The 23,708-nt window shown below is 41.1% G+C and overlaps 1 protein-coding gene across 3 annotated transcripts in view; it reads left to right on the plus strand.

The window, feature by feature from the left end:
• Positions 1–23,708, plus strand: part of LOC108231789 (kelch-like protein 29) — a 267,051-nt gene that overhangs the window by 77,642 nt on the left and 165,701 nt on the right. For all 3 annotated transcript variants that reach the window (XM_017409072.3, XM_017409074.3, XM_017409073.3), the window contains exon 3: positions 8,191–8,496. In XM_017409072.3, coding sequence (XP_017264561.1) covers positions 8,224–8,496 — 273 coding nt within the window. In that variant the 5' untranslated portion in view covers positions 8,191–8,223. The remainder of the gene's footprint in view (positions 1–8,190; positions 8,497–23,708) is intronic.

Consider the following 23,708-nt stretch of genomic DNA (forward strand, 5'->3'; position numbering starts at 1 on the left):
CAAAAATATATTTTAATAAAGACAAAATGGAAATGATAAAAGAATGTTCTTGGGGTGCTCCTGCCTAGCTTTATGGCATCTTTTTCTTGCTTTATGTTGCCTCCAGATTGAAGGTTTCAACCCTTCGGATCTTTACCCCGGGCAGAGTTCCGGTAGCTGACCAGAAGCAGTCAGCTCGCCAACTTATCTGTTTTATTTCCCCGTCACAGTGGCCACTTCTCTTGCTCTCGTGCACGTCGGTTCTCATCTCTTGCTCTCTTTTAATTCCTTTAGTCTTATTTTTGTCACCCTCCTATTGCTGGTGTCTCTTTTTGATGTCCAGATCTCTTGATCTCTCCTCCTTGGCTCTCTAAGCTGGTGGCGCTGAAAGAGACAGATGCCCGCTGCCCTCAGTAATCTCCTCTGCAGCCATTTAGATAATTAAGTCACTATTCTTTTCACTTGTCTCGAGCCCCGCTCTCAAAGCTGAGCCACACGCATGTAGGAGGACCACATGTGTGTGTTACAGTAATGCATTAGCCGTGTTGTTCTGTTTCGGTTTTCGTTCGGAGAACAGAGAAATTTGCCAGAGGATGCAGCGAGGACAGAAAAGACGACAGCTGACAAGGGCCGCGGAGAGTAGACACAAGCTCACATCTGCGAGCGCATAAACACCAGCATGGAAAATACGGCGTGATTGGCGTCTGGAAATGTGCGACGCCGTGCCCCAAAGACACTGGCAAAAAGGCTGGATGGGGAAAGCGCGCGCTCTCGCCTCAGGGTTGTTCTCTAGTTTTGCGTCTTGCCGTCGTGGTAATGTGGTGTTTTGTTGAGAGTCTGTGTTTTAATTAACTGAGCAGCAGCGTTCGGTGGCGGAGGCTGCGGTGCCCCCTCTGTTCCCCGGGCTAATGACGTGCCAAACACTTGCAGCGTGTGTTTCTGACTCCGTTACTGCAGTGCTTCGTAGCATGGTGGCCATTCCTGCCTGCACGAGCGCCGGCGAAAGCTGACATTTTGGGACGGCAAAATGACTGTCGGTCATGTAAAAAAAAAAAAAAAAAGGAAAAGAAAATGGAAACGGACCATGCACGTTCAAACCTCGGTAAACAAGCAGCTTGGAAACCCTTGCATCATCTTGTATCTCCGACACAAAGCACATGCAGTCAAACACACCTGCTCCTCCTTCCAGAAAGTTTTACCCATTAACGCTTTTCTAAAAGAATTGTGCTGATGCACCCCGAGTGGGAAATTTCCTGTCAGCGGTGTGGGTGTAATGCAATATTTCTTTATAGAAAGAAAGCATACCCCTTAGCCTTAGCCATTTTTATTCCTCTTCGTGCTGTCTGTGTAATACACGTGACCCTTTTTTTAATCTCTTTTGAAAGATGTGGCCTTTGCTTGCATGCTTCATAAAAAGAGGAGGTGATCAGGAAGTGTCTGTCTCGGGCAAAATGAGGCAGTCTGTGGATGTTCCCCTGCAGTGTTTGATCCATCAAGGTGTCAGATTAATGTACAAAGTGCTATCTCTCACTGTGATCTCTGAACCTGTGGGGAAGTCCTAACAGGCAGATGAGATAAGGAACTGTGAGGTGCTGAGTTCTAGTAATCATCCTCTGTGATTGCCCCCACGCTTCAGGTTTGTTTGTGTGTCAAATGCTCCCCAGCTGTACTGTAACTCTGGCTCTTTAAAGTAAAACCCAACCTATATGCCTCTAATCTGCTATAAAATGGAAGCTATTTTTGGTTCCAGCGGCGCCTAAGCTGGTGAGATCCATTTTGAGAGGCCCCACGTTTGTACAACTTGCTGTCGACTCTGTGGTGTCTTCAGATTCCACTCAGACCCTTAATTAGGTGTGCAAATAGTAGCAAAGCACTAATTCCCCCTCAAACCGCCGGGATTAATTCAACCTGCTAATGCGAGGAATCAATCCCAACAAAAGGCTTTTGGGTTTCCATACCAGCAGGTAGCTGCATCTCTGAGCCTGTAGATGTTCCTTTCTCCTCTTCGCTGTTCGAGCTCATGAGATATTGTGTTCCTGTGTTTGCTTTTCCTCCAGCTTCGTCTTTGTTCTCATGTTCAAGAGCAAAACCTAAAAATAACCAGGGGTTTCTGGCGGTTCACTCTGCTGTATCGCTCAGCTCTTCAACATAAAAATCCTAGAAAGAACGCTCTTTGCACACAGTTTGGGTTAAAAAATTTTCATGTACACTCCTTATGATGAGTCATAATGACACAGATGATGGCCACAGAGGTCATGTGACACAGATGTCTTCAGAATTTTGAGCTTTTATTAAATGATTTGAACTGTTTTTTTAATTGGGTGAAAAAGTTTGAATTTACAGGTGCTGGTCATAAAATTAGAATATCATGAAAAAGTAGATTGATTTCAGTAATTCCATTTAAAAAGTGAAACTTGTATATTATATTCATACATTACATACAAACTCATATATTTCAAATGTTTATTTCGTTTAATTTTGATGATTACAAATGACAACAAATGAAAATATCAAATTCATCATATCAGAAAATTATGTTTACAGCTATATCTTGTCCTCATGAAGTTCCCACGTGCTGATCGTCCCTGGCTCTCGTTCTTTCAGACTTGCTGATGGACGAATTGATCATTAGCACATCCTCATGAGCGTAGCAGGCGGCTGTTTGTGTGTTAGCATGCTTAAAGCTATCCCATCACTGGGTCAATACGAGTAAACACAACTACAGATTGGAAAAAGGAGCCCTTCCTCTCGGGGAGTATCTGTAGCAAGAGGTATTAAACATCGAGCAGAATGTGCCAGCAAAGCAAACATCTCACATTGGAACAGAGGAAGGACACACACTCACACACACACTTTAAACCCGTCCTTAACACCCTTCTTTCTATTCCTGCCGACACGCACGCACTTCACCGCTGTTATTTCTCATTTGCACGCTCCCTCTCATACGGCCTGGCTGCCTCGCCGTCGCTGCCACGTTCTGTCCATCTGTTGCATTCCGTCTTTCCTCACGTCTCTCCGCAGCTCCCCGCGTATTCCCACATGGCTTTGTTAACGCAGCTCTGTCACACACACGCCCAGCACGCTGCGTGCCTCCTCGGAGTGACAGATGCTGCTCCGATGGGTGTGTGTCTCACATTTTCCACCTGCCAGACAACTTTTTATTTTATTTTTTTTAATTTCGGCTGATCAGTCGTTGCTCAAGAGCTGAAGTTGAGACTACTGATGCGGAGGAGCAACATGCAGGGCGTCTCCATGGCGATGCCACCGAGGTCAGGATAATGCCAGCCACGATTTTGGCCCTGCGCTCGAGCAGGCCCACACACAAAACACGCCCACGGAGCGCTCGCTTTTCACGACTGCAAGCAGGACGCCGTTTGGATAGTCGTGCATCAGCAGCGGGAGTTCAGGTGTGCAGACAGTTTTGTAAAAGCGGGAGTTGAAATCGGTCCGCAAGCACAAATTCTGCCTCCACGACGTGACTGACAACACAATGGAGATGCCAGTCAGTCAGCTCATTAGGTCTGATTGCTGACATAGCCCTTCTTTCTGCCTTTCTTCCACTCTAAACACCTTTTGCTCACGTTGGAAACCGGAGGCTTTGTCTTTTGATTCGGCCCGACAGAGGATTAGTAATTAAAATCATTTGTTTTGTTCTTTGTCTCTCGGGGAGGAATTTTCCGTCATCAGCTTTTATTTTAGTCTGGGTTAGAAAATAGCATTTGGCATGGGAAACACCTCCGGGTAAAAAAAAAAAATATATTTTAACATGCTGACAGGATTGCAGAAGCTGAAGAAACTCATTAATTGCTGCAGGGTATGACTGAAACACTGTCGTAATTGTATTTTTGTACAAAACTGAAATGGCTCTCAGATTGGCTTGACTCTTGCGCCTCGCAGCAAAGGTTATCAACTCTCCTCTGACACACAGTCTCCTCGTCCACGGCTGACCACGACTTCACTGAATGGGAAAGAAAATAGGCAAACCCTCACTGGCACCATCTTTTCCTCCCTCCCAGAAGCGGTGCGGCGTGGAGCAAAGTGTCATCGGAGATGTGAAGCATTTAAGTGTTTATCTAGCCTGGCAGAGCCCACAGGTGTGTCGGGTGTTGGTTTCCACTGGCGGCATTGAGAGCGAGACTCCGTCCCGTCGCCTTCTCGTTTTCAACCCCCGCAAAACGCGCCGTCAGCCGCGAGAGGGCACGTGCACGCAGCTTTCGGAGGAGCTGCAGAAACCGAGCTGTGAAGGGAATTTAAGACTTTGTAATTAGTAGCGTAAATCCTTCTGTTCGCCATAAACGCAGTGGGATTTGTTTTGGGTGACACTCGCTCTGCGGGGATCAGTCGCCGGTCTCCGGTTACCCAGTGCATACTTGCATGCGTAGTGCAAAGATGACAGGAATTCACTTAGAGGGCTGTGCACATATTGAATTGTAGAGCCAAGATTCTGAAAATGCCATCTGGGTAAGTGAGTGATAAAATGTGAGGCATGATAATGTGAGAGCCTCCTAAACACAAAAACAACAGCATTTGTCATTGATGCAAGGCACTTGCAGCGACTCGGGCTTACGTTCGGTATCAGTGCAGATCTGTGGCATCTGGTTAGGAGATAGAACATTATATGACGAAATTACCATCCATTAGCGGAATGAGTATATCTTGCTGCCTTGCGCGCCAAGGTTTTAAACAAAATTTCTTGCTCGATCTGTTAGCTCTTTGAGTTTGTGCTGCGGATCAGTCTTAACTACTACCACACCAACATTTAAATAATTAGGTTACAGCCATTTTTGTGTTTGCTAGGCTTGATTTACTGTGGCAGCCATCTTAAACCAGGTTGACTCCAATGGTTAATCACTTGTAGATGTACACCCAATGATTACTTTCTGAGGGTCTCCTTAAAATCCGTTCAGTGGCTCATAAGATATTTTGCTAACACACGTGGCTGACTCCAGTAGGTAATGCCAAAGTTTTAAACAAAGACTTTGTGTGACCTGTTGGCTCCTGTTGGGGATGACTCACAGCTACTACCACACCAAGTTTTAGCTCAATATCTGCCATTATGTTTTTTAAGGTCAATTTACTGTGGCGGCCATCTTGAATCAGGTTGACTCCAATAGTTAATCACTTGAAGATATACATTCAATAATTTTTTTTGGCTGAGAGTTTTAATCACATTTGGCCAGTGGTTCATGACATATTTTGCTAACAGACATTTTCCCACTGTCATTTGAACAGAGTAAATGAGATTTTTTTTTTTGTGTAAATGTTGCGCTCTTATGTTCCTTTCTTAAGCCCACTCTGTTGGTTTCAGCCTCGCCCGCCGAGCTCTCTCTCGAGTGCGAACACGCAAACCCAGATCAATTCTTCTTCTGCATAATCAGATGTATCGATCCGTTCTCCCATGTGCTCTGAGTTTTACAGGAAGACAACACTCGTTGGCTTTTCAGTAAATCACAGCCTGCACCGCGGAGAGCGCAGTAAATGCACACTGACATGTCTGCACAGGCTGGTAAAATAATCAATTTCTGTATTTAAAAACACGAGAGCAGAATTGTACGGAAATATCAAAGCGGGCGCATCGGTCCGGTCTTTTGTGGCGATGATGTCCCGTGTCGTCTCTTCCCCCTCCCCGCGTTCTTATAGGGTTGGGATTTTCCCCGCCGGCCCTTTTTATTTCCCCGCTGCGGTGTGGTGCTCAGGAGATAAGGAGAATATTACCTGGCACTAGCGCTGCCATTGTTCGACTGACCTAGCACCTTGTTACTCTCCCCGTACATATTTTTCGAGATAATGCAAGGTTAGCCTGTTGGAAAATTTGAGGTTATTAAAAGGGGTTACTATGGAGAGGGAGAGAGGTTATTGCGGAGAGCGTGAGAGAGTTTCCCACAGCTTTCAGTTGCCACGGATCGGCTTCCGATGTTTGCACAGAGTCAGACCTTGTATTAGAGAAAAAGAAATGAGGATCAGGGGGGGCGGCGGGGAGGAGTTTGAAATTAAAGGCCTAGCAGGGCTTGATGGAAAGCATATCGCCGCCGCCTTTCACGTCAGAGTTTTAGACTAAGATCATCCTATGTTGAGAGTTGTAGCTGTGCAGTATCACAAGTATGTGTTGTGACTGACTCTCAGCTACTACCATATCAAATTTTAGCTCAATATTTGTCAAATTGACTCAGTTATAGCCATTTTGTGCTGGCTAATTTTGATTAGCTGTGGCAGCCATGTTGAATTTGATTGACTTCGAAAGCTAATCAGTTGTAGAGGTATATCCAGTGATTACTTTTGGAACGTTTCAATAAAATCCGTCTAGGGATTCATGAGATCTTTAGGTAACAGACAAACAGGACTGACTCTAACAGTTAATAGTAAAGATTTAGACAAAGGTCTTATGCAGTGAGTCGCACTCTCAGCTACAACCACACCGCATTTCAGCCCAATATGTTCAAATCTGACTGAGTGGCTGTAAAGGTTAATCAGTTGTAAAGGTACGTTCATTGATTATTTCCTGAAAGTTTTGTTAAAAACTGTAGAATGATCTAAAAAGCATGTACTTCCTCTACCCCTGCTCTAAGCTTTTTGTTAAAATTGGACACCAGATCAAATTTATCTACCATTCAGTGGTTCATGGGATTTTTTTACTAACAGACAGAGTTGACTCCAAACTTTTAAACGCAGATCTCGTGCATACTGTTATCAAAATATCAGTCTCAGCTGGTGCCACACCAGAGTTTTGGTGAATATCAGTAAAACTGACTGAGTTATAGCTACTTTTTTATTATCAGTTGGCTGTGGTGGCCATTTTGATTCAAGTTGGCTCCAAAAGTTAATCAGCAGTAGATCTACATTGAATGGTGGCTTTGTATAAGATTTAATACAATTTGTCCAGTGGTTTGTAAGATATTTTGGTAACAGAGAGGCACACAGGCATGGGCAAAAACATTATTGTCCACCTTTGTTTTCAGCGGCGGGCGTTAAAGAAAGTAGAGTCCTGAAAAGCGATGGAAAGAGGGGGTGTTTTGTTGCGTTTTTTTTCCACTGGTCGCAGCAGGCGAAGTTAGAGTTGTGCCACAGCTCTCACCACAGGCTGTACATTGTACCTCCAGCATCAAAGCTTTGTAAAGAAGCTTTCATTTCCAACCTGCGCCCGGGATGATCTCATACTACTGTGGAGTTTTCAACATATGCTCTACAAACAGATGCAGAGTCATCCATTTGTAGCAAATACAGCTTTTGAACACACACGCGCGCACACAGATGTGCACACAGACGCTGGCATTTCAAGGCGTTCTCTCCTCTGTGAGGCAGAGAAAGCAGCGTGACAGACCCCGGCGTTCAGAAGAAAGACTTATCATCCGCTGTCATTCATTCTCTCCTCACAGACCAGGGGATTTTGCATGGGAAGGGGTGGGGGCGGGGTAGGGCTTGCGAAACCTGGTTTTGAGGTTGTTATTTATTTATTTCATCTGTTATCAGCGGCTCCGTGAGCATCACGCGCCTTTTGGTGCGGCTGAGCACAATGCGCTTCAAAGCCCCTCCGTGATGGATTCCACTCCTTTTACATCCTGCGCGTGTTTGATTTATGATATAAGAGCGATACGCTGCTCGTACAGTACAATAGCACTGTACTCCATACTGATGTAATTCCAGCTCACTGTCGCCTCTTAGCCTGTCACAGCCTGCTGTGTCTGGAAAAGGGGAGAACCCTCAAATGCACTTCAAGGGCAGCGTGATTGAATTAAGCAGCCATTAGATGTATGAGATGAGCTGTAATTGCGGGGGTATTTATCTATTCAGATGAAAGAGTTTCGACCGCTAGGTCGTGTTGCTGCTGCGCTGCCCTCGGGGGGGTGGGAAAGAAATGTGTGTACCTGTTTGCATTTTGCTCAGCCATGTTGTTTTAACCTCCTGTTGTTGAAACTGCATGCTTCATGTACAAAGGTAGCTCTTATCCCACTGCCTCTTGTTTTAGCACTCATTAATGACTGAGAGAATAAGAAATCGGAGGCAACAAATGAGCCGCGGTGTGTTTGTGTCAGTTAGGTACCATGGGGACATTTACACCTCCGTGTCACGGTGTTCTCTCTTTAATTCACCTGACGTTTTATTCCTCTCTTTTTTTCTTAGTCCTAAAAGCTCTCCCTTTGTGCGACTGTTTTTCTATTTCCACCACTTCAGTCAGAATGTCATCCTGACCTTCTCTGGTCCCTTTTGACGCAGGCCTGCCCCCGTTGCTCCCGCTGAGAGGAAGTGATGTCACGTCACCACCACCGCTTCGAGAGGGACTACCGGGGACCCTGGGAGCGGCGAGACATCCGTCCGTCCGGCCTCCACAACGGAGGAGCCAACCACAGCTGTGCCTCCGCCGTTGTCAATGGCAACAACCGTCCGGGGCTCCTTCCCCTCCCGGTCATCCCCTCCCTCCTCCCCACCCCGGTCACAGTTGCCGTGACAACATCGAGCGGTGACCTCGCGGTCAAGCGAGGCATCACGGGAGCGGGATCAGTGGCTCCGGCGTCAGCCAAGGTAAGACGCTGAGGCACCTGTGATCCTCTGACTTATCTTGGAGTCCTCTTAATCACTTAGCCAAGTTTCTCTTTATCTTTGTTGTTCTCACTGTACTAACTTTTAAATCTGTCACTCCAATTTTGCTGCTCTCTCTTCACTGTTACTGTCCAATGCCCCTTTCTTGCCAAAGCTTTTTCCCTCCATCTTCATTTCCTCTCTCTGCCAAATGGCAGGCTCGTCCTGCCTCAGCCTCCTTCGTAATTCTCCTCTTTCATTATGTAAATGACCTCTGACAGAGCTCAGATGGATGTTTTTGTCACAAGTGATGGTTAGAGGGAGACTAAATCATTGGATGAGTCCTGAGTTGATGGAGTTCAACAACGTAGTTTGCATCTAAACAGCTTGTGATCACAATATTCAAGCCAAAAACTGGTTTTGAAGCAAATTTTTTAAGAGTTTGTGGATTTCTTATTTAAGTCTGTGTTGTATTGCTGTTCAGACTGAAAATACTGCAGCTTGAAATGTCTTAGGGTCTCAAGTTTGAGCTCTCCACCATCTTATCCTGGGATTTGTTTGCAGGCTCGCTGTCAGCAGCTTGTAAAGAGAAGGGGCTTTCACCAAAAAAGACATTTCAGCCTCTCCCCTGCCTCTGCTTCCATTCATCTTCTTCCAGGGCTGCTCCGCACTATCAGATCATTGGCTTTCATTTTTAAATTTCAGCAAATTCTCCTGCACCTTCTCGCTTCTCTGCTCTCGGCGGAGCCTGCATTTGTATGAGCAGAGGTAAACAATGCAGTAGTAATTTAGCCCCTAAGTGCTCATCATTAAATTCCCCGCTGAATGCACTGACCACAGACACAGTAAATCTGCTCTGGCACCGTGCGGCCACTCCTTTTGTGCTGAATAATTACATACATTCAGACAAAGTCTCGCCAACTCCCACCGTGGCCATTGTCATCATTCATTGGCTGCCAGAGCAATTAGGTGCTTCGCCTTGCACGCAAGCGCACACTTATTTAAAGCTACAGTATATGTGTGGGAACGTGTGCGTGACTGTGCGGCAGATATGTGAAGATTGTTCCCAAGTTGCCACTCTGTCACCGTTTTGTTGTGCCTCTGTTTGATGGAGGAAAAAGCACCAGAAATATCCAGAAAGGACCAGCATCATCAGTGTTTGTCTCTCCATCTTCTTAGATTTGTGCTGTCCTCACATGCTCTCGTTCTGTCACGTTCAATCAAAGCTGTTGGCGGTCACAGAGAGTCTGATGGACGGATGCAGCTCTCTCTCCATAGTCCCCGTGTCTCTGCTCTATCCGTGGTCACACTAAAAAGCTGACAGACGATATTGATTTCCACTGTTTGGGGACTCTCTTTATAAACACACCAGCCCAAATGGGGACGGTGTCCAATAGCCAGCCATGTACCAAAGTGTAGCGTGTCTGAAAGTGATAGTCCTGCATGCGTAACCGTGCAGTCATCTGGAGTCAAATGGGTATAGTTTTGGCTCTGCAGTTTGTTTGTGATCTTTTAGAACATCTTGCCTTTTGTATTTAATGATTAGCTAAATGCCTACATGGTTTGGATAACAGTGCTGCGAGTGTGCGTGTATATGCACCCTCTTGTAGCAGTGCATTTATGTGTGAGACAAATGCTGACAGTCAGAAAGTGCCATCTGGCTACGTTGTCCATGGGGATGTAAAGCTGACCAAGTGGAACAGTGAACTACAGTTAATTCAGAGCTACACTTTGCCTGCCAGACCATTAATTAATTTTATATTAACTTACTGTTTGATTTATTTTTTTTCTAGTGTTGTCGTGGCTGTAGAGCCACTCCACTCAATACATGAAATCCATGCCAATATCAGAAAAAACAATTTTTTATCACCTGCTGATGAACTGGACTTGTTTTAGGTTCACTTTGCATGCTTCACGCTTCTCAAATGATACACATAATAATATTTCCTTTAGCGTAAAACAATTAAATTGACCTAAAATGAAGGGATAATATGATATGATATGAGACAATATGATACAATGTATCAGACAATACAATATGAGTCAAAAACAGTGCAACAAATATTACAGTGTAATATGATATAATATGATATAACGTAATATCAAATAAATGATGCAATATGATGTACAATACGATACAAGATATGCTATGAGACAATAATATGATGCAATACAATGTGATGTATAATATAAAACATTTCAGTTTGATACAGTTAAATACAGTATAGTACAATATGATATATGAGATGGATGATGCAGTATATGATATATGACATGACATATGAATTATTATGATCTGATATGATATTAGATAATACAATGTGATATGATAGATAATATGATCCAATACAATGATATTTAAAATAATATGATTCAGTATGATATGATATAAAATTAGATTGATTAAAAAATTATATCTATATGTTATATATAATAACAAAATATATTTGATATAACAATACAGTATGATATATTGTGCAAGACTATATATTTATAATATATCGAATGAATGCTCAATTTAACCTTATTAAAGTAAAGTTGCTGAGTTTTTCTCATCTGTTAGATACATAGTTGCTAGGAGCATACAAGAAATGTTTTTATTTATTTATTTATTTATTTTTAGAAAGTAAGGTGGAAAGAAATATATACCAAGGTCATATACTCTGATTGTCATTTGTAAACCTGTGCTTTGTCATAGTTGCCATTATGATTTTCATAATACTTTTCAGGACATTGACTGGTGTTTCAGTACAATTCAAGAAATTATCCCTCCTTAAAAAACAAATCCATACCCTCTGGTTGAGAAGCGTACTGCATGGCAACCTTTGGAATTTTAATACGAGTTTATAAACTGATAAACGGACGCCATTTTCAACACATTTGTTTTTTTAGTATGAATTACTTGTGGACATTTGATTTGTCAGTAAATTTAATATTTTCTGACTTAAAAGACTAATTATAAAATGTTGCTGTCTTCTGAATTGAATGGGTTTTCTGTTATGGTCAGTCTAATGTGAAGAGTGCTGACACATCCCAGCTGTGTGGGGGTACACAGTATGTGTCATATTTATTTGGTGTTTTTAGCAGACTTAATGTTAAAACTTCATGTTTTCTAGGACATTACAGCATGTTAGAGGGTTTAGTGTTTAAAACTGGATTGTTAGTGTTGGTGTGTTGGTAATCCTATGTGTCTGAACCAGAACTTCCTGTGTTTCTGCAGACATCTTACTGAACAGAAACATAATCTTTTTTTGTTTTGAATAGTGAGCCAAACAGAATGACCATGTGTTTTTACTTCTGATTAGGACTGATGGTTTTAATGTTTAATCTAAGGTGTATTTTGAATATGCTGCTCTTGTCTTAGTAGACATCCTTTTATTCACGTGTTTCTAAAGAATTGCATATCTGTAAATCACTTATTCAGTTTTTGACTTTAAAAATGTATGCTCACTTGTGCTAGAAGGTCAGTTGAAGTCTTAGATTTGTGATTGAATGTTCACACTTTTAATTATATTCTGTTTCTGAGTGTTAGCAAGGATTTAATAGAGTTTATGCCTTGGCTAAAACTGTTTTTTTTTTTTTTTTTTTTTTAAATCTACTAATGTCTTACTCAGACTTTTTTGTTTCTTTTTGCCATGGATAGGACTGGAAACTGGATTTTCCTGCGCGGGCTAATCCCTTAATATGAAAGTTTCAAATCCACCCTCCTTTGATATTTAATAACAGCAGTGGTGTCTTTTCTTCACCACTCACTTATTTATCACAGATGCAGGAAATGTTGTTGATATTAAAATCTCATATATTGATCCAATGATCCAATAGGTGGACTCTGGTCTGTATGTTTATGTTGATCCTCCATGTTGCCGACAGTTTGATTTGCTCTATTGACATGATTTCTTTTCTGAAAAGTTTGTTGATGGAAATCTCATTAGCTAATCTCATTAGTTAAATGTTGGGAGAGTTTGTTTTAATCCTGTGGCATGTTCATAACTGTAGAAGCAACAGGCAAAGGCATAGTGTGTTTAAAGACTTTCTGTGCAGATTGTCCTTTAAATTGTACTTTTCTCTTTTTTCCATATTAGAAGCCAAAAGTTGGTTTGTTTTTTTTTTGTTTTTTTTTCCCGTTGTTCTTTTGACTTTACCAAGAACCCATTCTGGGCTAAGGATAAAGTCTATGTTGCCTCATGGACTTAGAACCAGCTCCAAAACAATCCAGCTCAATTTAAAATAAATTTAAAATATTCTAGACACAGAAACATTTGGTTGTAAATGGTAAGATTTATCAGAGCTTCCATTGTTTATTATCACTGCTGCAATGACCAAACAACAAATGTGTGATGCCTTTTGAGTTTGTGATGCTGATAGTTTTAATGGCTTTGTTGGTCCCATGTGATGCGTGTACTGAAATGATTTAACTTTTCTATCTATCTTAACCAAACCATTCTGGTAAAAGAAAGTTTAATCATCAAGAGTTTTTTTTATTTTTGTTAAATCAGTTTTTTATAAACAAAATCTATTACCATAGGCACATTGCTAGTCCATTAAACCAAAAGGACTTCCTTTTTTTGTTTTTTAAGATGCTTCACCTTTCATCTAAAAGGCTTCTTCAGTTCTGAGTATGAATTGAGAGTTTCAGGCTCACAAGGTGTAGTTGGGACAATGAATCTAAAAGGGTCACTGGACTCACTGTTGTATGGGTCAATGCCACTTGTGAGAAGTTTACCAACTAAAAAATAAAAAACATGTGAAGTGTTTCGGTCACAAGCTCCAAGGTGTAAATGGTTGTGAAACCGACGGGGGTGGAGCGCCAAGGGTGCATTGTAAGTGTTGGATGGGTGACACATGAGGCCGTCGACTCCTTTTAATGTGGTTTTGTTTTGTTTTTATTGTAGATAGTTTTTTTTTTTCACTTCACTTAGTCCTCTTGGTTCCTTGGCAGGTTCTCTTCGATTTATAAGCCTGAAACTCCTAAGCTGTAATCAGAACTGATGAAGCCTAACAGGGGAAACGTCCTCAAGAAACAAGAAAAAGAAGTCCAGATGCTGTGAGTTTTAGAACATGGGAGCACAAGGACATGGATGACTGATCCCTTTTTCACCAAACAGTTCCACAATATGCATACAAACATGGTCCTCTCTTTAGGATGCATCTGGCTAACGAATAGAATAACCAATAGCGTGGACTGTAACTAAGCAAGGTTAATGCACTAAGCTTAAAATAGGTGTCTGACATTTCTCAGTCTAAATCTAGCGCCCAGCACAAACTCACTGTCATCACTATATCACACCCTTGAACCTGTAAAACTGGCCTATTCTTTCTTGTATTAGCTGTTACAGCTCTGTTACTGCCCGCCTTCTCGACTCGGAGGCGTAACAGATGCAGGTTGACCTCCCGTGCAGCCTTTGGAGGCGGCAAGAAGGCGTCTCAGACCTGATGTGAAAGTGTTTTATGTAAAGATCTTGAGAACCAACACCAACATCTAACAATATCTACATCCGTAAATAGTAGCATAAATTTATCAAACAACTTTAATGATGTGTTTTTGCACAGTGGGGTAAAACCCAAGAAGGCACAGGATGAATGTACATGCACGTCAAAGAAAGGGCTGAAGTAAATAAAAGTAATAAAAGCTGAATACTTATCATATTTTGGAAAAAGGGGTTGTTTTTAGCATTTTATGTAATATATTTGCTAAACGTTACCCTCCTTTCCCTGATGCACGTCATGACAAAGTCTACCACAATCAATAGAGGCTGTCAGAAAGCGAAATTACACATTGTGTCCTGTTGGTCATTGATTTCAGGCAGGTCAGTTAGCCAGTGGATTGAAGCAGACCCCATACTGTGGCCAAGACAACACTGAGCAGCAGGCGTCAGGGCTTCACTCTGATGCTATCAAAAAACAAAAAAAAAGGGTGGGAAAAAAGGAGGGGGGAACATAGCAAAAAACATCCCTTTTCTAAATGATTTTTATTTTCAGCCTATATGAGAGAGTTTCTCATTTTCCCCACGTTATTGACACAATGAACTAATTGGAGTGTCGTGTTTTCTGCTCAGGTTTAGAGTAAAACCATTCAAACAAGCGGCTTCTTGTGAGCGGGCTTCACCTTCGCGGCGCTATAATGGTGGTTTAGCTTTTATTTCTTTATTTTTCAATTTGTTAAGCATTTATATCTGCATCAAGAACGGCTCGTTGTGTGATTGCTAGATCTCTGTTTGGGGGGGGGAGCAGGCTTGCAACAAACAGACAGGGAGATGCTGAAATTATTGAATCTGTATGGGGGGGCTAAAAGGGGAAATGTCTTTTGAAAAAGTGGGATAACCTTGTGATGAGTTGCTGTGAAATGAATTGAATATGAAAAGATTAAAGTTTGAGAAGGTGCACGCTGGGAAACCTTGATGAGGGAGACAGAACGGAGAAAGGGGGACGGGAGGGAGGCGTTGTGGCAGGTGAGTTGTTTTTGTTTTTGAATTTGCCTCAGACAGGAAAGGAAACACTGCTGCTGAACTCCATCAAGGCAAGGTGGAGTTAAAGAAGTCTCTGCTTTATGGGAAAAAAATGCCATATATAAGATCAACAGAAATGTTAGCTTAAAAAATAAACAGATATGTTTGTCAAAATTAATATTTTTTGTGTTTTAAGTTTTTTACAGCTCTGACCTGCCTATTCCACTTTTAATCATTTTGATTTATTTTTAAGAACTAAAATTATCAGCCTTCATGTGTTATAACTTCTGGTTTAATCAAACATTTGGTTGTGTGTTAATCAAACAAACAGGAAAAAAAGCAGGAAAGAGAACATCCTTTTTCAAAACAGCACCACCAGGACACATGGGTTTCTTTGTCTGTCCGTGCCCAAGGAAAACTGTAAATGTCCTCCAGGTTACTGGACCAAGGTGAGTTACTGTAATTAAAAATTTTGATTGCTGTTGAGCTATGGTGCTTTCATGAACTGGAATTTAAAAATGAAATCGGCAAGTTAGGTAGGAAATCAGCCAGGTTATTGGTGCATTCTCTCATCACTCTTTCTGTTTAAGGTTTTCCTTTTAAATAAAAAAGAAGTCGCAAATTCCAGCCCTCAAACAGTAGATCTTCAGAAGTAGACCAGTTTGATTGATATCACACTTTTTTATCTGAGCTCTGTAATAGTCATTTATTATCCATAAAGCATCATGTAAAACCTGAAGGCTTTTTTGTAGGTTAGTCAAAAGTTCCAATATTTGACTGTTTGAACAGTTATGCCGTGTTAAATATGCAAAACCAGAGGTCCGCTGCATTTTTTCCTCTCTCCTCTCTCCAAAAGTGGTACGTGTCAGAGGAAATTCTAATGCTGAAAGTCAGCCTCACTGACAATGAGCTGAGATGAACCTGTCAGCTCTTTCTGCATTATACATCCTGTCTAAATGCCAGTTTTCATAAAAATGGCCATTAGTGAGTTGTGCAGAAATGTGCTCTAAACTATTAGACTGTGTCAATATGTAGAGTGATTAAATTCATCTCCATTTCCTTTTTGCCTCTTTTACACGTACTATAACTGCAATTCATTAAACAAAACATTCATAGCTTGCCTAGTTAGAAATTTGCACCTGACTTTCAAAATGCCTGATAGGTTTTCGCTCTAGGAGTTCTAAATTTCCAGCTTTAGGCTTTTTTGTTTACCATTATGCATTTTCTAAGTGTTTCTTTTTATAATTTGATGGCAAATCTGAGGAAGCAAGGTGTAATTTTTAGTTTTTAGTTTAAAATAAATTATATATGGAAATTTTTGAGCGCTGTCAAGAAGCGGTAATTATGCGCTTACCTGGATCAACAAGGTCTGGATGTCTGTGCGACTTGAGGGGAGAATTAATACTTTCCACTTTGAATAGGAACGGGCTACGCTGCAGTGATTGCTAATCAAGGTCTCTGATACAAAGCCGTGCAGACAAAGGCAGAACAGAAAGACACCTCCGTAGTGAGGAGTGTGTACTGTCGAACTGTCATTGGAGGGGGAAAGAAAGAACTCCCAAACCTTCTTTTTTGTCTCTCCTCTTTCTTTTTATCTGCATTTGAAATCTGCTGGATGGAGAACGAGAGTAACAACTTTGACAAACTTATCAGAAACCTCACAGCTTCCTCACGCAGTCGAGACATTGTCATCATTTACTCCCAAAAGACAAATGTTGATTGTGATCTTTTTGATTCAAAGGGTGGAGGGGGGAAAAGACCCACAATTGTCCAACTGGTCGAAAGATGGGGCAGAATAATGAAACAACTGGTCGAAGATAAAAGTCAAGGCTACAGCGTTCTCTTTGTCTGGCTTGTCAATCTCAGTGTGACAAGATTTTCCAGGGCTTTCATTTGATTCACGTCTTGTCATGGCTCTTCCGGGATCTTTCTTCCTGTCTGTAGAGGTGGAATCACACCTGACCTTCGGTATCAACAATAGAGACACATTTATCCATCAACCACGTTTCCTGTCAGACTTTGCCCACCCTGTAAGGTCTTCTGGCCTTGACGTTGATGCACATGCTGGAGTTTGAGTCTGAGAGACAATTAAAGTCGAAACACAGATGGGTCGCTTTTCTAAAGGCCATGAATATTCTAAAACGGGAAAAGCTCTCAGAGTTCCAGCTGCATGCAAAGCCAAGGCTTCAGAAGGGATGACTGTCCAGTTAGGTTTTGCTTTTCACCCTCCTTTACGGACTTTTCTGTCGATGCGTGTGTGAGAATAGAAAGCAAACCCTCTCAACACACCGGCTGTCTTATGAGTCTGGCTCCAAACTGGCGGTCCAATAGCTCAATCTAATAAGCAGTCATTGGATACCAGATCTGAATCTCTCTTTGCTGTGGGAAAGATGAGATGCAAGTCCTTTCTCTATTTATGTCACAATGACTGTGCAATATGAGGGTGTTATATTCAAAGGACCTGGGAGTGTACATTCGCTTTCCCACCAGCATACAGAGATCATTGTTCCCCTCATCTTTGTTGGAGCAGAAGCTTGAGACGATGGACATGACAACACAAACTAAGGCGTATTTACAATGAGCAGATCTCGGATATTTGTCCCAGAGACTGCATCTTTCTTTACTCTACACTCTACTACGCTACACTTGCCCTTGCTTGACTCTCGGTAAAACGTATGTTCCTTTGCTTTCATTTATGAAAGCAATTAATCTTCATACCAGGTTTAAAATTAGATAAATGCAACCTTAGATGAGCAACAGCACACCTCATATTTCATTTAATCATTATTTATTCAACAAAATCTAAGCAAAGGCCCAAAAGGAGTGTTTGAAAATACTAAGTACACGTTAATGTTTCTATAGAACATTTGGAAAATAAGTAGCAGCCAGTTTCTTCTTGTGAAAAGCACTCATCCTATTGCTAATAAGTGCATTTTTGTTGTAAATTAACATAATGTGTGCAATAATCATAAAAACTAATCCAGATAAAGGTCAAAGAGATTGGAAGACTTGACCTGAACAACCCACAAGACATCTAGTTAAATGATTTTTGGACAGGCAAGACTAAAGTTGAGGTATAAGAATTTAATCAGCACAAAACTTCCTTTTAACTGTGAAGCACAGGTGGAGGGCTGATGGTTTGGGCTTGTTTCGCAAAAGTGGGACAATGAGTTGACCATAATCTTCTTTGAATTAGAGGTTGGCCAATTAATGGCTCACACTGATCTTTAGCAGCACTAGACAGCCGATGGCTGGGATGACCTATTTATGAAGCCTTTTTTTTCTTCTTCTTCATCTTTTTTTGGCCTATAAATGTAGCTGTTGAATATGCATAAACATTACAACCCAGTAGATTTTGAGAAAGGGAAAAAAAAACTGATTGTTTAACTGTGTTCAGTGATTTAGTCCTGTGTCCTAATGCAGATCAGTCCACATTCCTTCCTACCTGTGCTACTGTTTACTGAAGGCTGATTATGAATGCAGCTCCAAGCATAAACTTAGTCATATTTTCTCTAAAAAGTGACATTTCCTATTTACCCATTTTTAAATATGAAAGGCTCTGGGCAAAAAAAAAGGGTTTTACCATTCCATGAAAAACCTGACATTGTTCTATTTAAAGCTTGCATAATATTCCTGGGAACTTCCCTTGGGTTCTTCTGTTGTACTGAAAAAAGCCCTACTGCTGTGAAGGGCTCCCCTGCTAAAGGAAGTGCATTGACAAAAAAGTGTAGTGTAAAGTATAATAACACTAGGTGCATCTGAGGGCAGCACAGCCCTGATTGGCTCAATCAGCATACTGATCCATCAATCTACCAGTAATCTGTTTTACAAAAGCTTATCAAATCAAATGTGATCCAACGCTTTGCACAGACTGAGGGCTGAAACAGGTCAGTAACAACACAACAGAATGTTTGAAAAAGAAAAGAATCAAAGTTTTATGGTGTTCAAAATCCAAAACTCAAACTGACTGAGAGTCTAGCTCTGGTTTAGTGAGCGTTGTAAAGAAGAATGGGCTAAAATTCCACCACAATAACACAATAAACCTAAAAGGTCAAACAGAAGATTAGTATCTGAAGCTATTGCTGCTAAGTGTAGTTCTCTAAGCTAATGAATCTTGAGGTGAGGGCTACAACTAATGGTTATTTTGACAGTCTACTAATCTGTCAAAATAATAAAAAAAAAGGATTAGTTGATTAGTCAACAATTATTTCAGTCCATCTCTGCTTCCTGGGTACAGCTCCTGTTCTGGGCTCCAGCTCTAGTCTGCCTACCTGTGACCCGATGTCTCTGCATTAATGCCATACATCATTCCACAGCAAATTAAAATATCGACCTGTGAAACATGTGATTTCAAATCATTCGAGTATATTTAATTTTTTTCTTCGTGTGACTATCACAAAAAATGAAACACTTGGAATAATATAAATTCAGCTGCGAGTAGTCATTGTAATCTTACACAAAAAAATGTGCAAAATCAAATGCTGTGCTACTTTGCATAATCTGTATTCAACTTTTTGTTGCTTGTTTCAAATTCTTCTACACGTTTAACACCCCCTCCCCATCTCCTTCTCACTCCTCTGCCTGCTTTGCCATGGGTCTGTTGTTCTTCTTTGTTACTATAACTGTTGGAAATCGTGGCACATGACAGAGACCAAACTGCACCCAGTGTTTCATTAGTGCATTGCAGTTGCAAAAAAAATTATGTGGTTCTTCATGACCGGAGGAGTCTATTGATATTGCTTTGTATTTGACACATTGTCATTAGAAATCTGTGTTAGCATTTTTTTTTTGGCACTTGATTCTACCAACTAATCGTTGCAGCCCTACTTGAGGTGTTATTAGTTTTTCTCTGACTGCTTTTGCATATTTGCCATTTTTGTTAATAAGTAATGACACAGCGTAACACGCCTTTTTGTTTTTGTTCCTTTGAGATTGTATTTATCTAACGGTAATGATATTCTTTAATTTTTATGTCATGTTGGGAAGTTAATTTTTTTTTTAATTGTCTCTTTTTGCTTCTGTAAATGTATGCATTTTCTCCTTTATGCTTTTGTTTTTTTGTACAGCGCTTTGGTCGGCCTTGTTGCTGTTTAAGTTCTTTATAAATAAAGTGGTACAATCTGGTGGAGTAATTAGAAGCTTTTCAAGTTAACCAAAGTAGAATTGTTTTGATCAGGGCAGCAAAGTTTTAGAAATGGCTTCAGGCCTTTTCAACCCTCACATTTTCATCTCCTTCCACCCTGCCTTTATTACTGTTTTTAATTCCTTTTGTGCACCATGCCTCTAACCTCTTCAAATAACGTCTTGTCTTTCTTGAGGCGTAGATCCTCATCCCTACGTCAGCATTACCTCCCTCCGAGCGCGTCTGTGTGAAATTGGATTGCTGATCCGTTGGTGCTGAGTGGCAGAGATGTAATATGGGATAGCGGCAACCACATGCTCCGATGGCGGAGACAGCTGTTACAAGACACCGAGGGATCAGAGATGACGCTTGACTTCCAGTCCCCATCTCTTTGAGAATGGGGGGGGGGGAGAAAGAAAAACTCCCAGCAAATCTCACAACAACATAAAAGGAGAGCTTTGCTGAACAACAAAACGACAGAAACACACAAGGCGGTCGCGAGGCGCGCCACACTCAAAAGGCTCCCCGGTTTGCTCAATTCACTTACGGGTCGAGAGGTCATTGTAGATCCCTGGGCAATTCGAAGTGGCTGTCGTCTTCGATTTGCCATTATCGTTTGTCATCGCCGCCACCACTGGTTGTCACTCCTCCTCTTCATCATCATCAGAGGGCGAGAGGTCTGTGTCAAAGAGTAAAGTCATATTTCACACAAATTTATCCTGTGATTAACACATTATCACGCTCTGTTGGCCTTGAAGGTGCTTGTGAAGGATTTGTACTTTTGAATGCGCAGTATGTCACTGGTGGGAGTCTGGTTCTATGGCAGAAGTGGTGTCAAAACGTGAAAATGTCTTGACTAGCCAGATAGTTTTAAAAAAAAAATGCTCTTAGTGGTGATTCATGAATTTGAACCACTTCTTGCAGGATGATTTGCTGCGTCATTCCTCATAAATCCTGTATTTTCTATCCACCGTCGTTATTTAAATAAAGAGACAAAAAGCTCAAACAAAAACATTTTTCTTAGAAACAAAACTTGAAAACCTCTCAAACTATCCCCGGTCCCTATTCATTTACTCAGCTTGCTTCAATTTGCCACGTTCTCTTTTGCTGTTGCTCACCTCAGAGCCAAAAATATCCAACTGAAGTAGCCTAAAGAATCATAATTTGACTGAGAGAAAAAAATACTTTGTGATGTTGGACTGATTTGAATGGATTCTTAGAATAGCAGCTTTGTTTCACCAATAGAGATCTCATGCTTAGCCATGGTTTGACTGATTGTCAAACCATGGCTGCAATTTAGTTGTTTTTTTTCCTTCCCTTTTCTCTCAACGCTCGATGCAAATAAAAACTTTGTGAGAAAAGATGAAAAAACAAAAATTCTGCGTGGTAATTTGTTTCATCCATTAGGACTCCAGAACATTCTGTTCTTGTCCACATGTAATTTTTTTTTTACCTCCACGTGGGCACTGTGCAAAGACACTCGCTTGCAAAGCAAAATAAAACAAAACGGTATAGACCAGGCTCTCACTGAAGCAGTCTCTTGCACAGAAACACATTATTTCGCCTAACCAACATTACTATTCACTCAATCTACATAATTCCCCTAAAATCAGGGCTGCATTCAAAAGAAAGCGGTTTCAAGGCTCTTCCTCAAACAGAGACGAAAATGATGGCACTTCTGAGACAGCCATAGTGAAAGAATGTAATTGATGAAGACTGACTGCTTTTCTTTGAGCGAGATTGCAGTTGTATGTAAGGAAGTCATTGAAAGGGTTTCTATGGTAAAACATTAATTTCTGCTTCACAATTTTAAAACCACATCTCACAGATATGTAGACATGCCCATATAAAATGTTTAAATTAGAAGTTTTATCATTCAATTACACCAGTTGGCAAGGATTTATATATATATATATACTTCTTTATTATAATCATTATTATTTATTAAGGGTGCCAGCACATAAGCATTCAAGCTATTTGGCATTTTTTTCTATTTCCGTCACAATTTTCAAATACTCCTCCTACAGCTTTGCAAAAATACATCAAAATACGGAACAGTGTATGAATACCTTTGGCTGCAGTACGTTGTATGGTGAAGACCAAATTAAAAGAAAAAGGAAGGGGGTTGGCAAAACATTGAAAACTCGTTACTGTAGAAACCTTAATCAAAGTTTAAAAGGGTCAAATGAAGTTGGACTGTTCACGACCAGGCTGGCATTTTGGTATTTAAAACGTATTTTGCACCATCTCAGTTTAATTTTTATGATTTTCAAAGATTTTTTTTTCACACGGAGTGTTTAAATACCAGTGTCTTATCATCCACTAACGTCTTTTTTTTTTTTTTTTTTTTTTGCAAACACACCCTTCTTATTTCAACTAACTTTCCACTCCTTGTACAGTTTATACTTCAACACATAGGCATCTTTGTCTTCTTTCCCCAGTGTGGTTCTCACTACTGTAGGACCTACTGTTTTCTCTCAAATCCCCCCAGAGTGCAGAGAGCACATATCCAGACTCACTGGCTGCCATTGTGTCTGAGCTCAGAATTTTCTCCATAAAAACTGGACCTGAAGGGCATTTTTTTAACTTGTCGTATTTCTTCGATAAACACTATAGAAACATGAAAACTGACGTGATGACCAGACAAAAGTTGAATGAACCTAATGCTCTCTAGAATTCAATACTGCCATTCATCCCTCTGTGTAATTGAGCGCATTATTAAATGACTGGATCAGCTCTCCAGCCCTGCAAAGACCCACACTTAGTACCCCATATTTCCTTCAAGTGTTAAATGAACCCCCCGCAGAGCTTAGCTGATTGTATGTCAGTTTATATTGTCTTTTTTTTTGTGCTGTGTAGGAAAACCCTCCCCACCCACCCTCATCTGCCACCCCCCACCCCCCCTTTCTCCATGGTCACCCCCTATGCCTTTTGTCTGTCCTGTTGCACAGTTTGAAAAATAAAGAGAAGTGGCATTTAAAAAGGTGCACATGTGGAGGGGTTGACATTCAGAGTGCTGCCACCTTAAGGTTAACCCCGCACAAAAGACGCTGGAGAATGCAGGCTTTTAAAGCATCAGTCTCGTCACGTGGAGTATCAAGTGTCGGCAAGGAGGCAGACCGAGCAGCGTTTCAGATGCACAAGTAAATAATACATCTCTCTTCGGCACGTCTGCCACTTGACTCAGCTTTGTCTCACACCTGTGCTATTAAAGTCTGAGGGAAGGGGGAGGGGGGACTCTCACTATCAATTACATGCAGCAGGAGACAACAAGGTTATTTTGCCAAATTGGTGCTGCTGAAGTTTTACCTGTACAAAAGGAGGAGTTCTTGACTTGCCCTTAGATCCTGCCCGAGGCTTATACTTGACTCTTGGTAAAAAAAAAACAATTCTTTCATATATTTCTTTTTTTTTTTACCCATTTTTCCTTGGAAAAAGGTGGACTAAAAGTGCACTTTCCTTGATTGTAAATATACATTGACAGCCTTGCCTTTGAACATTCTTTGCTTGATTTGCTATGGTTTTCAGTTGGCTGCACAAAAGAGACAATAAACGAAGCTTAAAAGAGGCTTCTCGAGAATACAGTGAAACGAAATCTCCAACCAATTGACTCCCCGCTCCGCCGGTGAGCTGATATCTGACAAGGA

The sequence above is a fragment of the Kryptolebias marmoratus genome, linkage group LG19 (genome assembly GCF_001649575.2).
Source record: "Kryptolebias marmoratus isolate JLee-2015 linkage group LG19, ASM164957v2, whole genome shotgun sequence".
Lineage (NCBI taxonomy): Eukaryota > Metazoa > Chordata > Actinopteri > Cyprinodontiformes > Rivulidae > Kryptolebias > Kryptolebias marmoratus.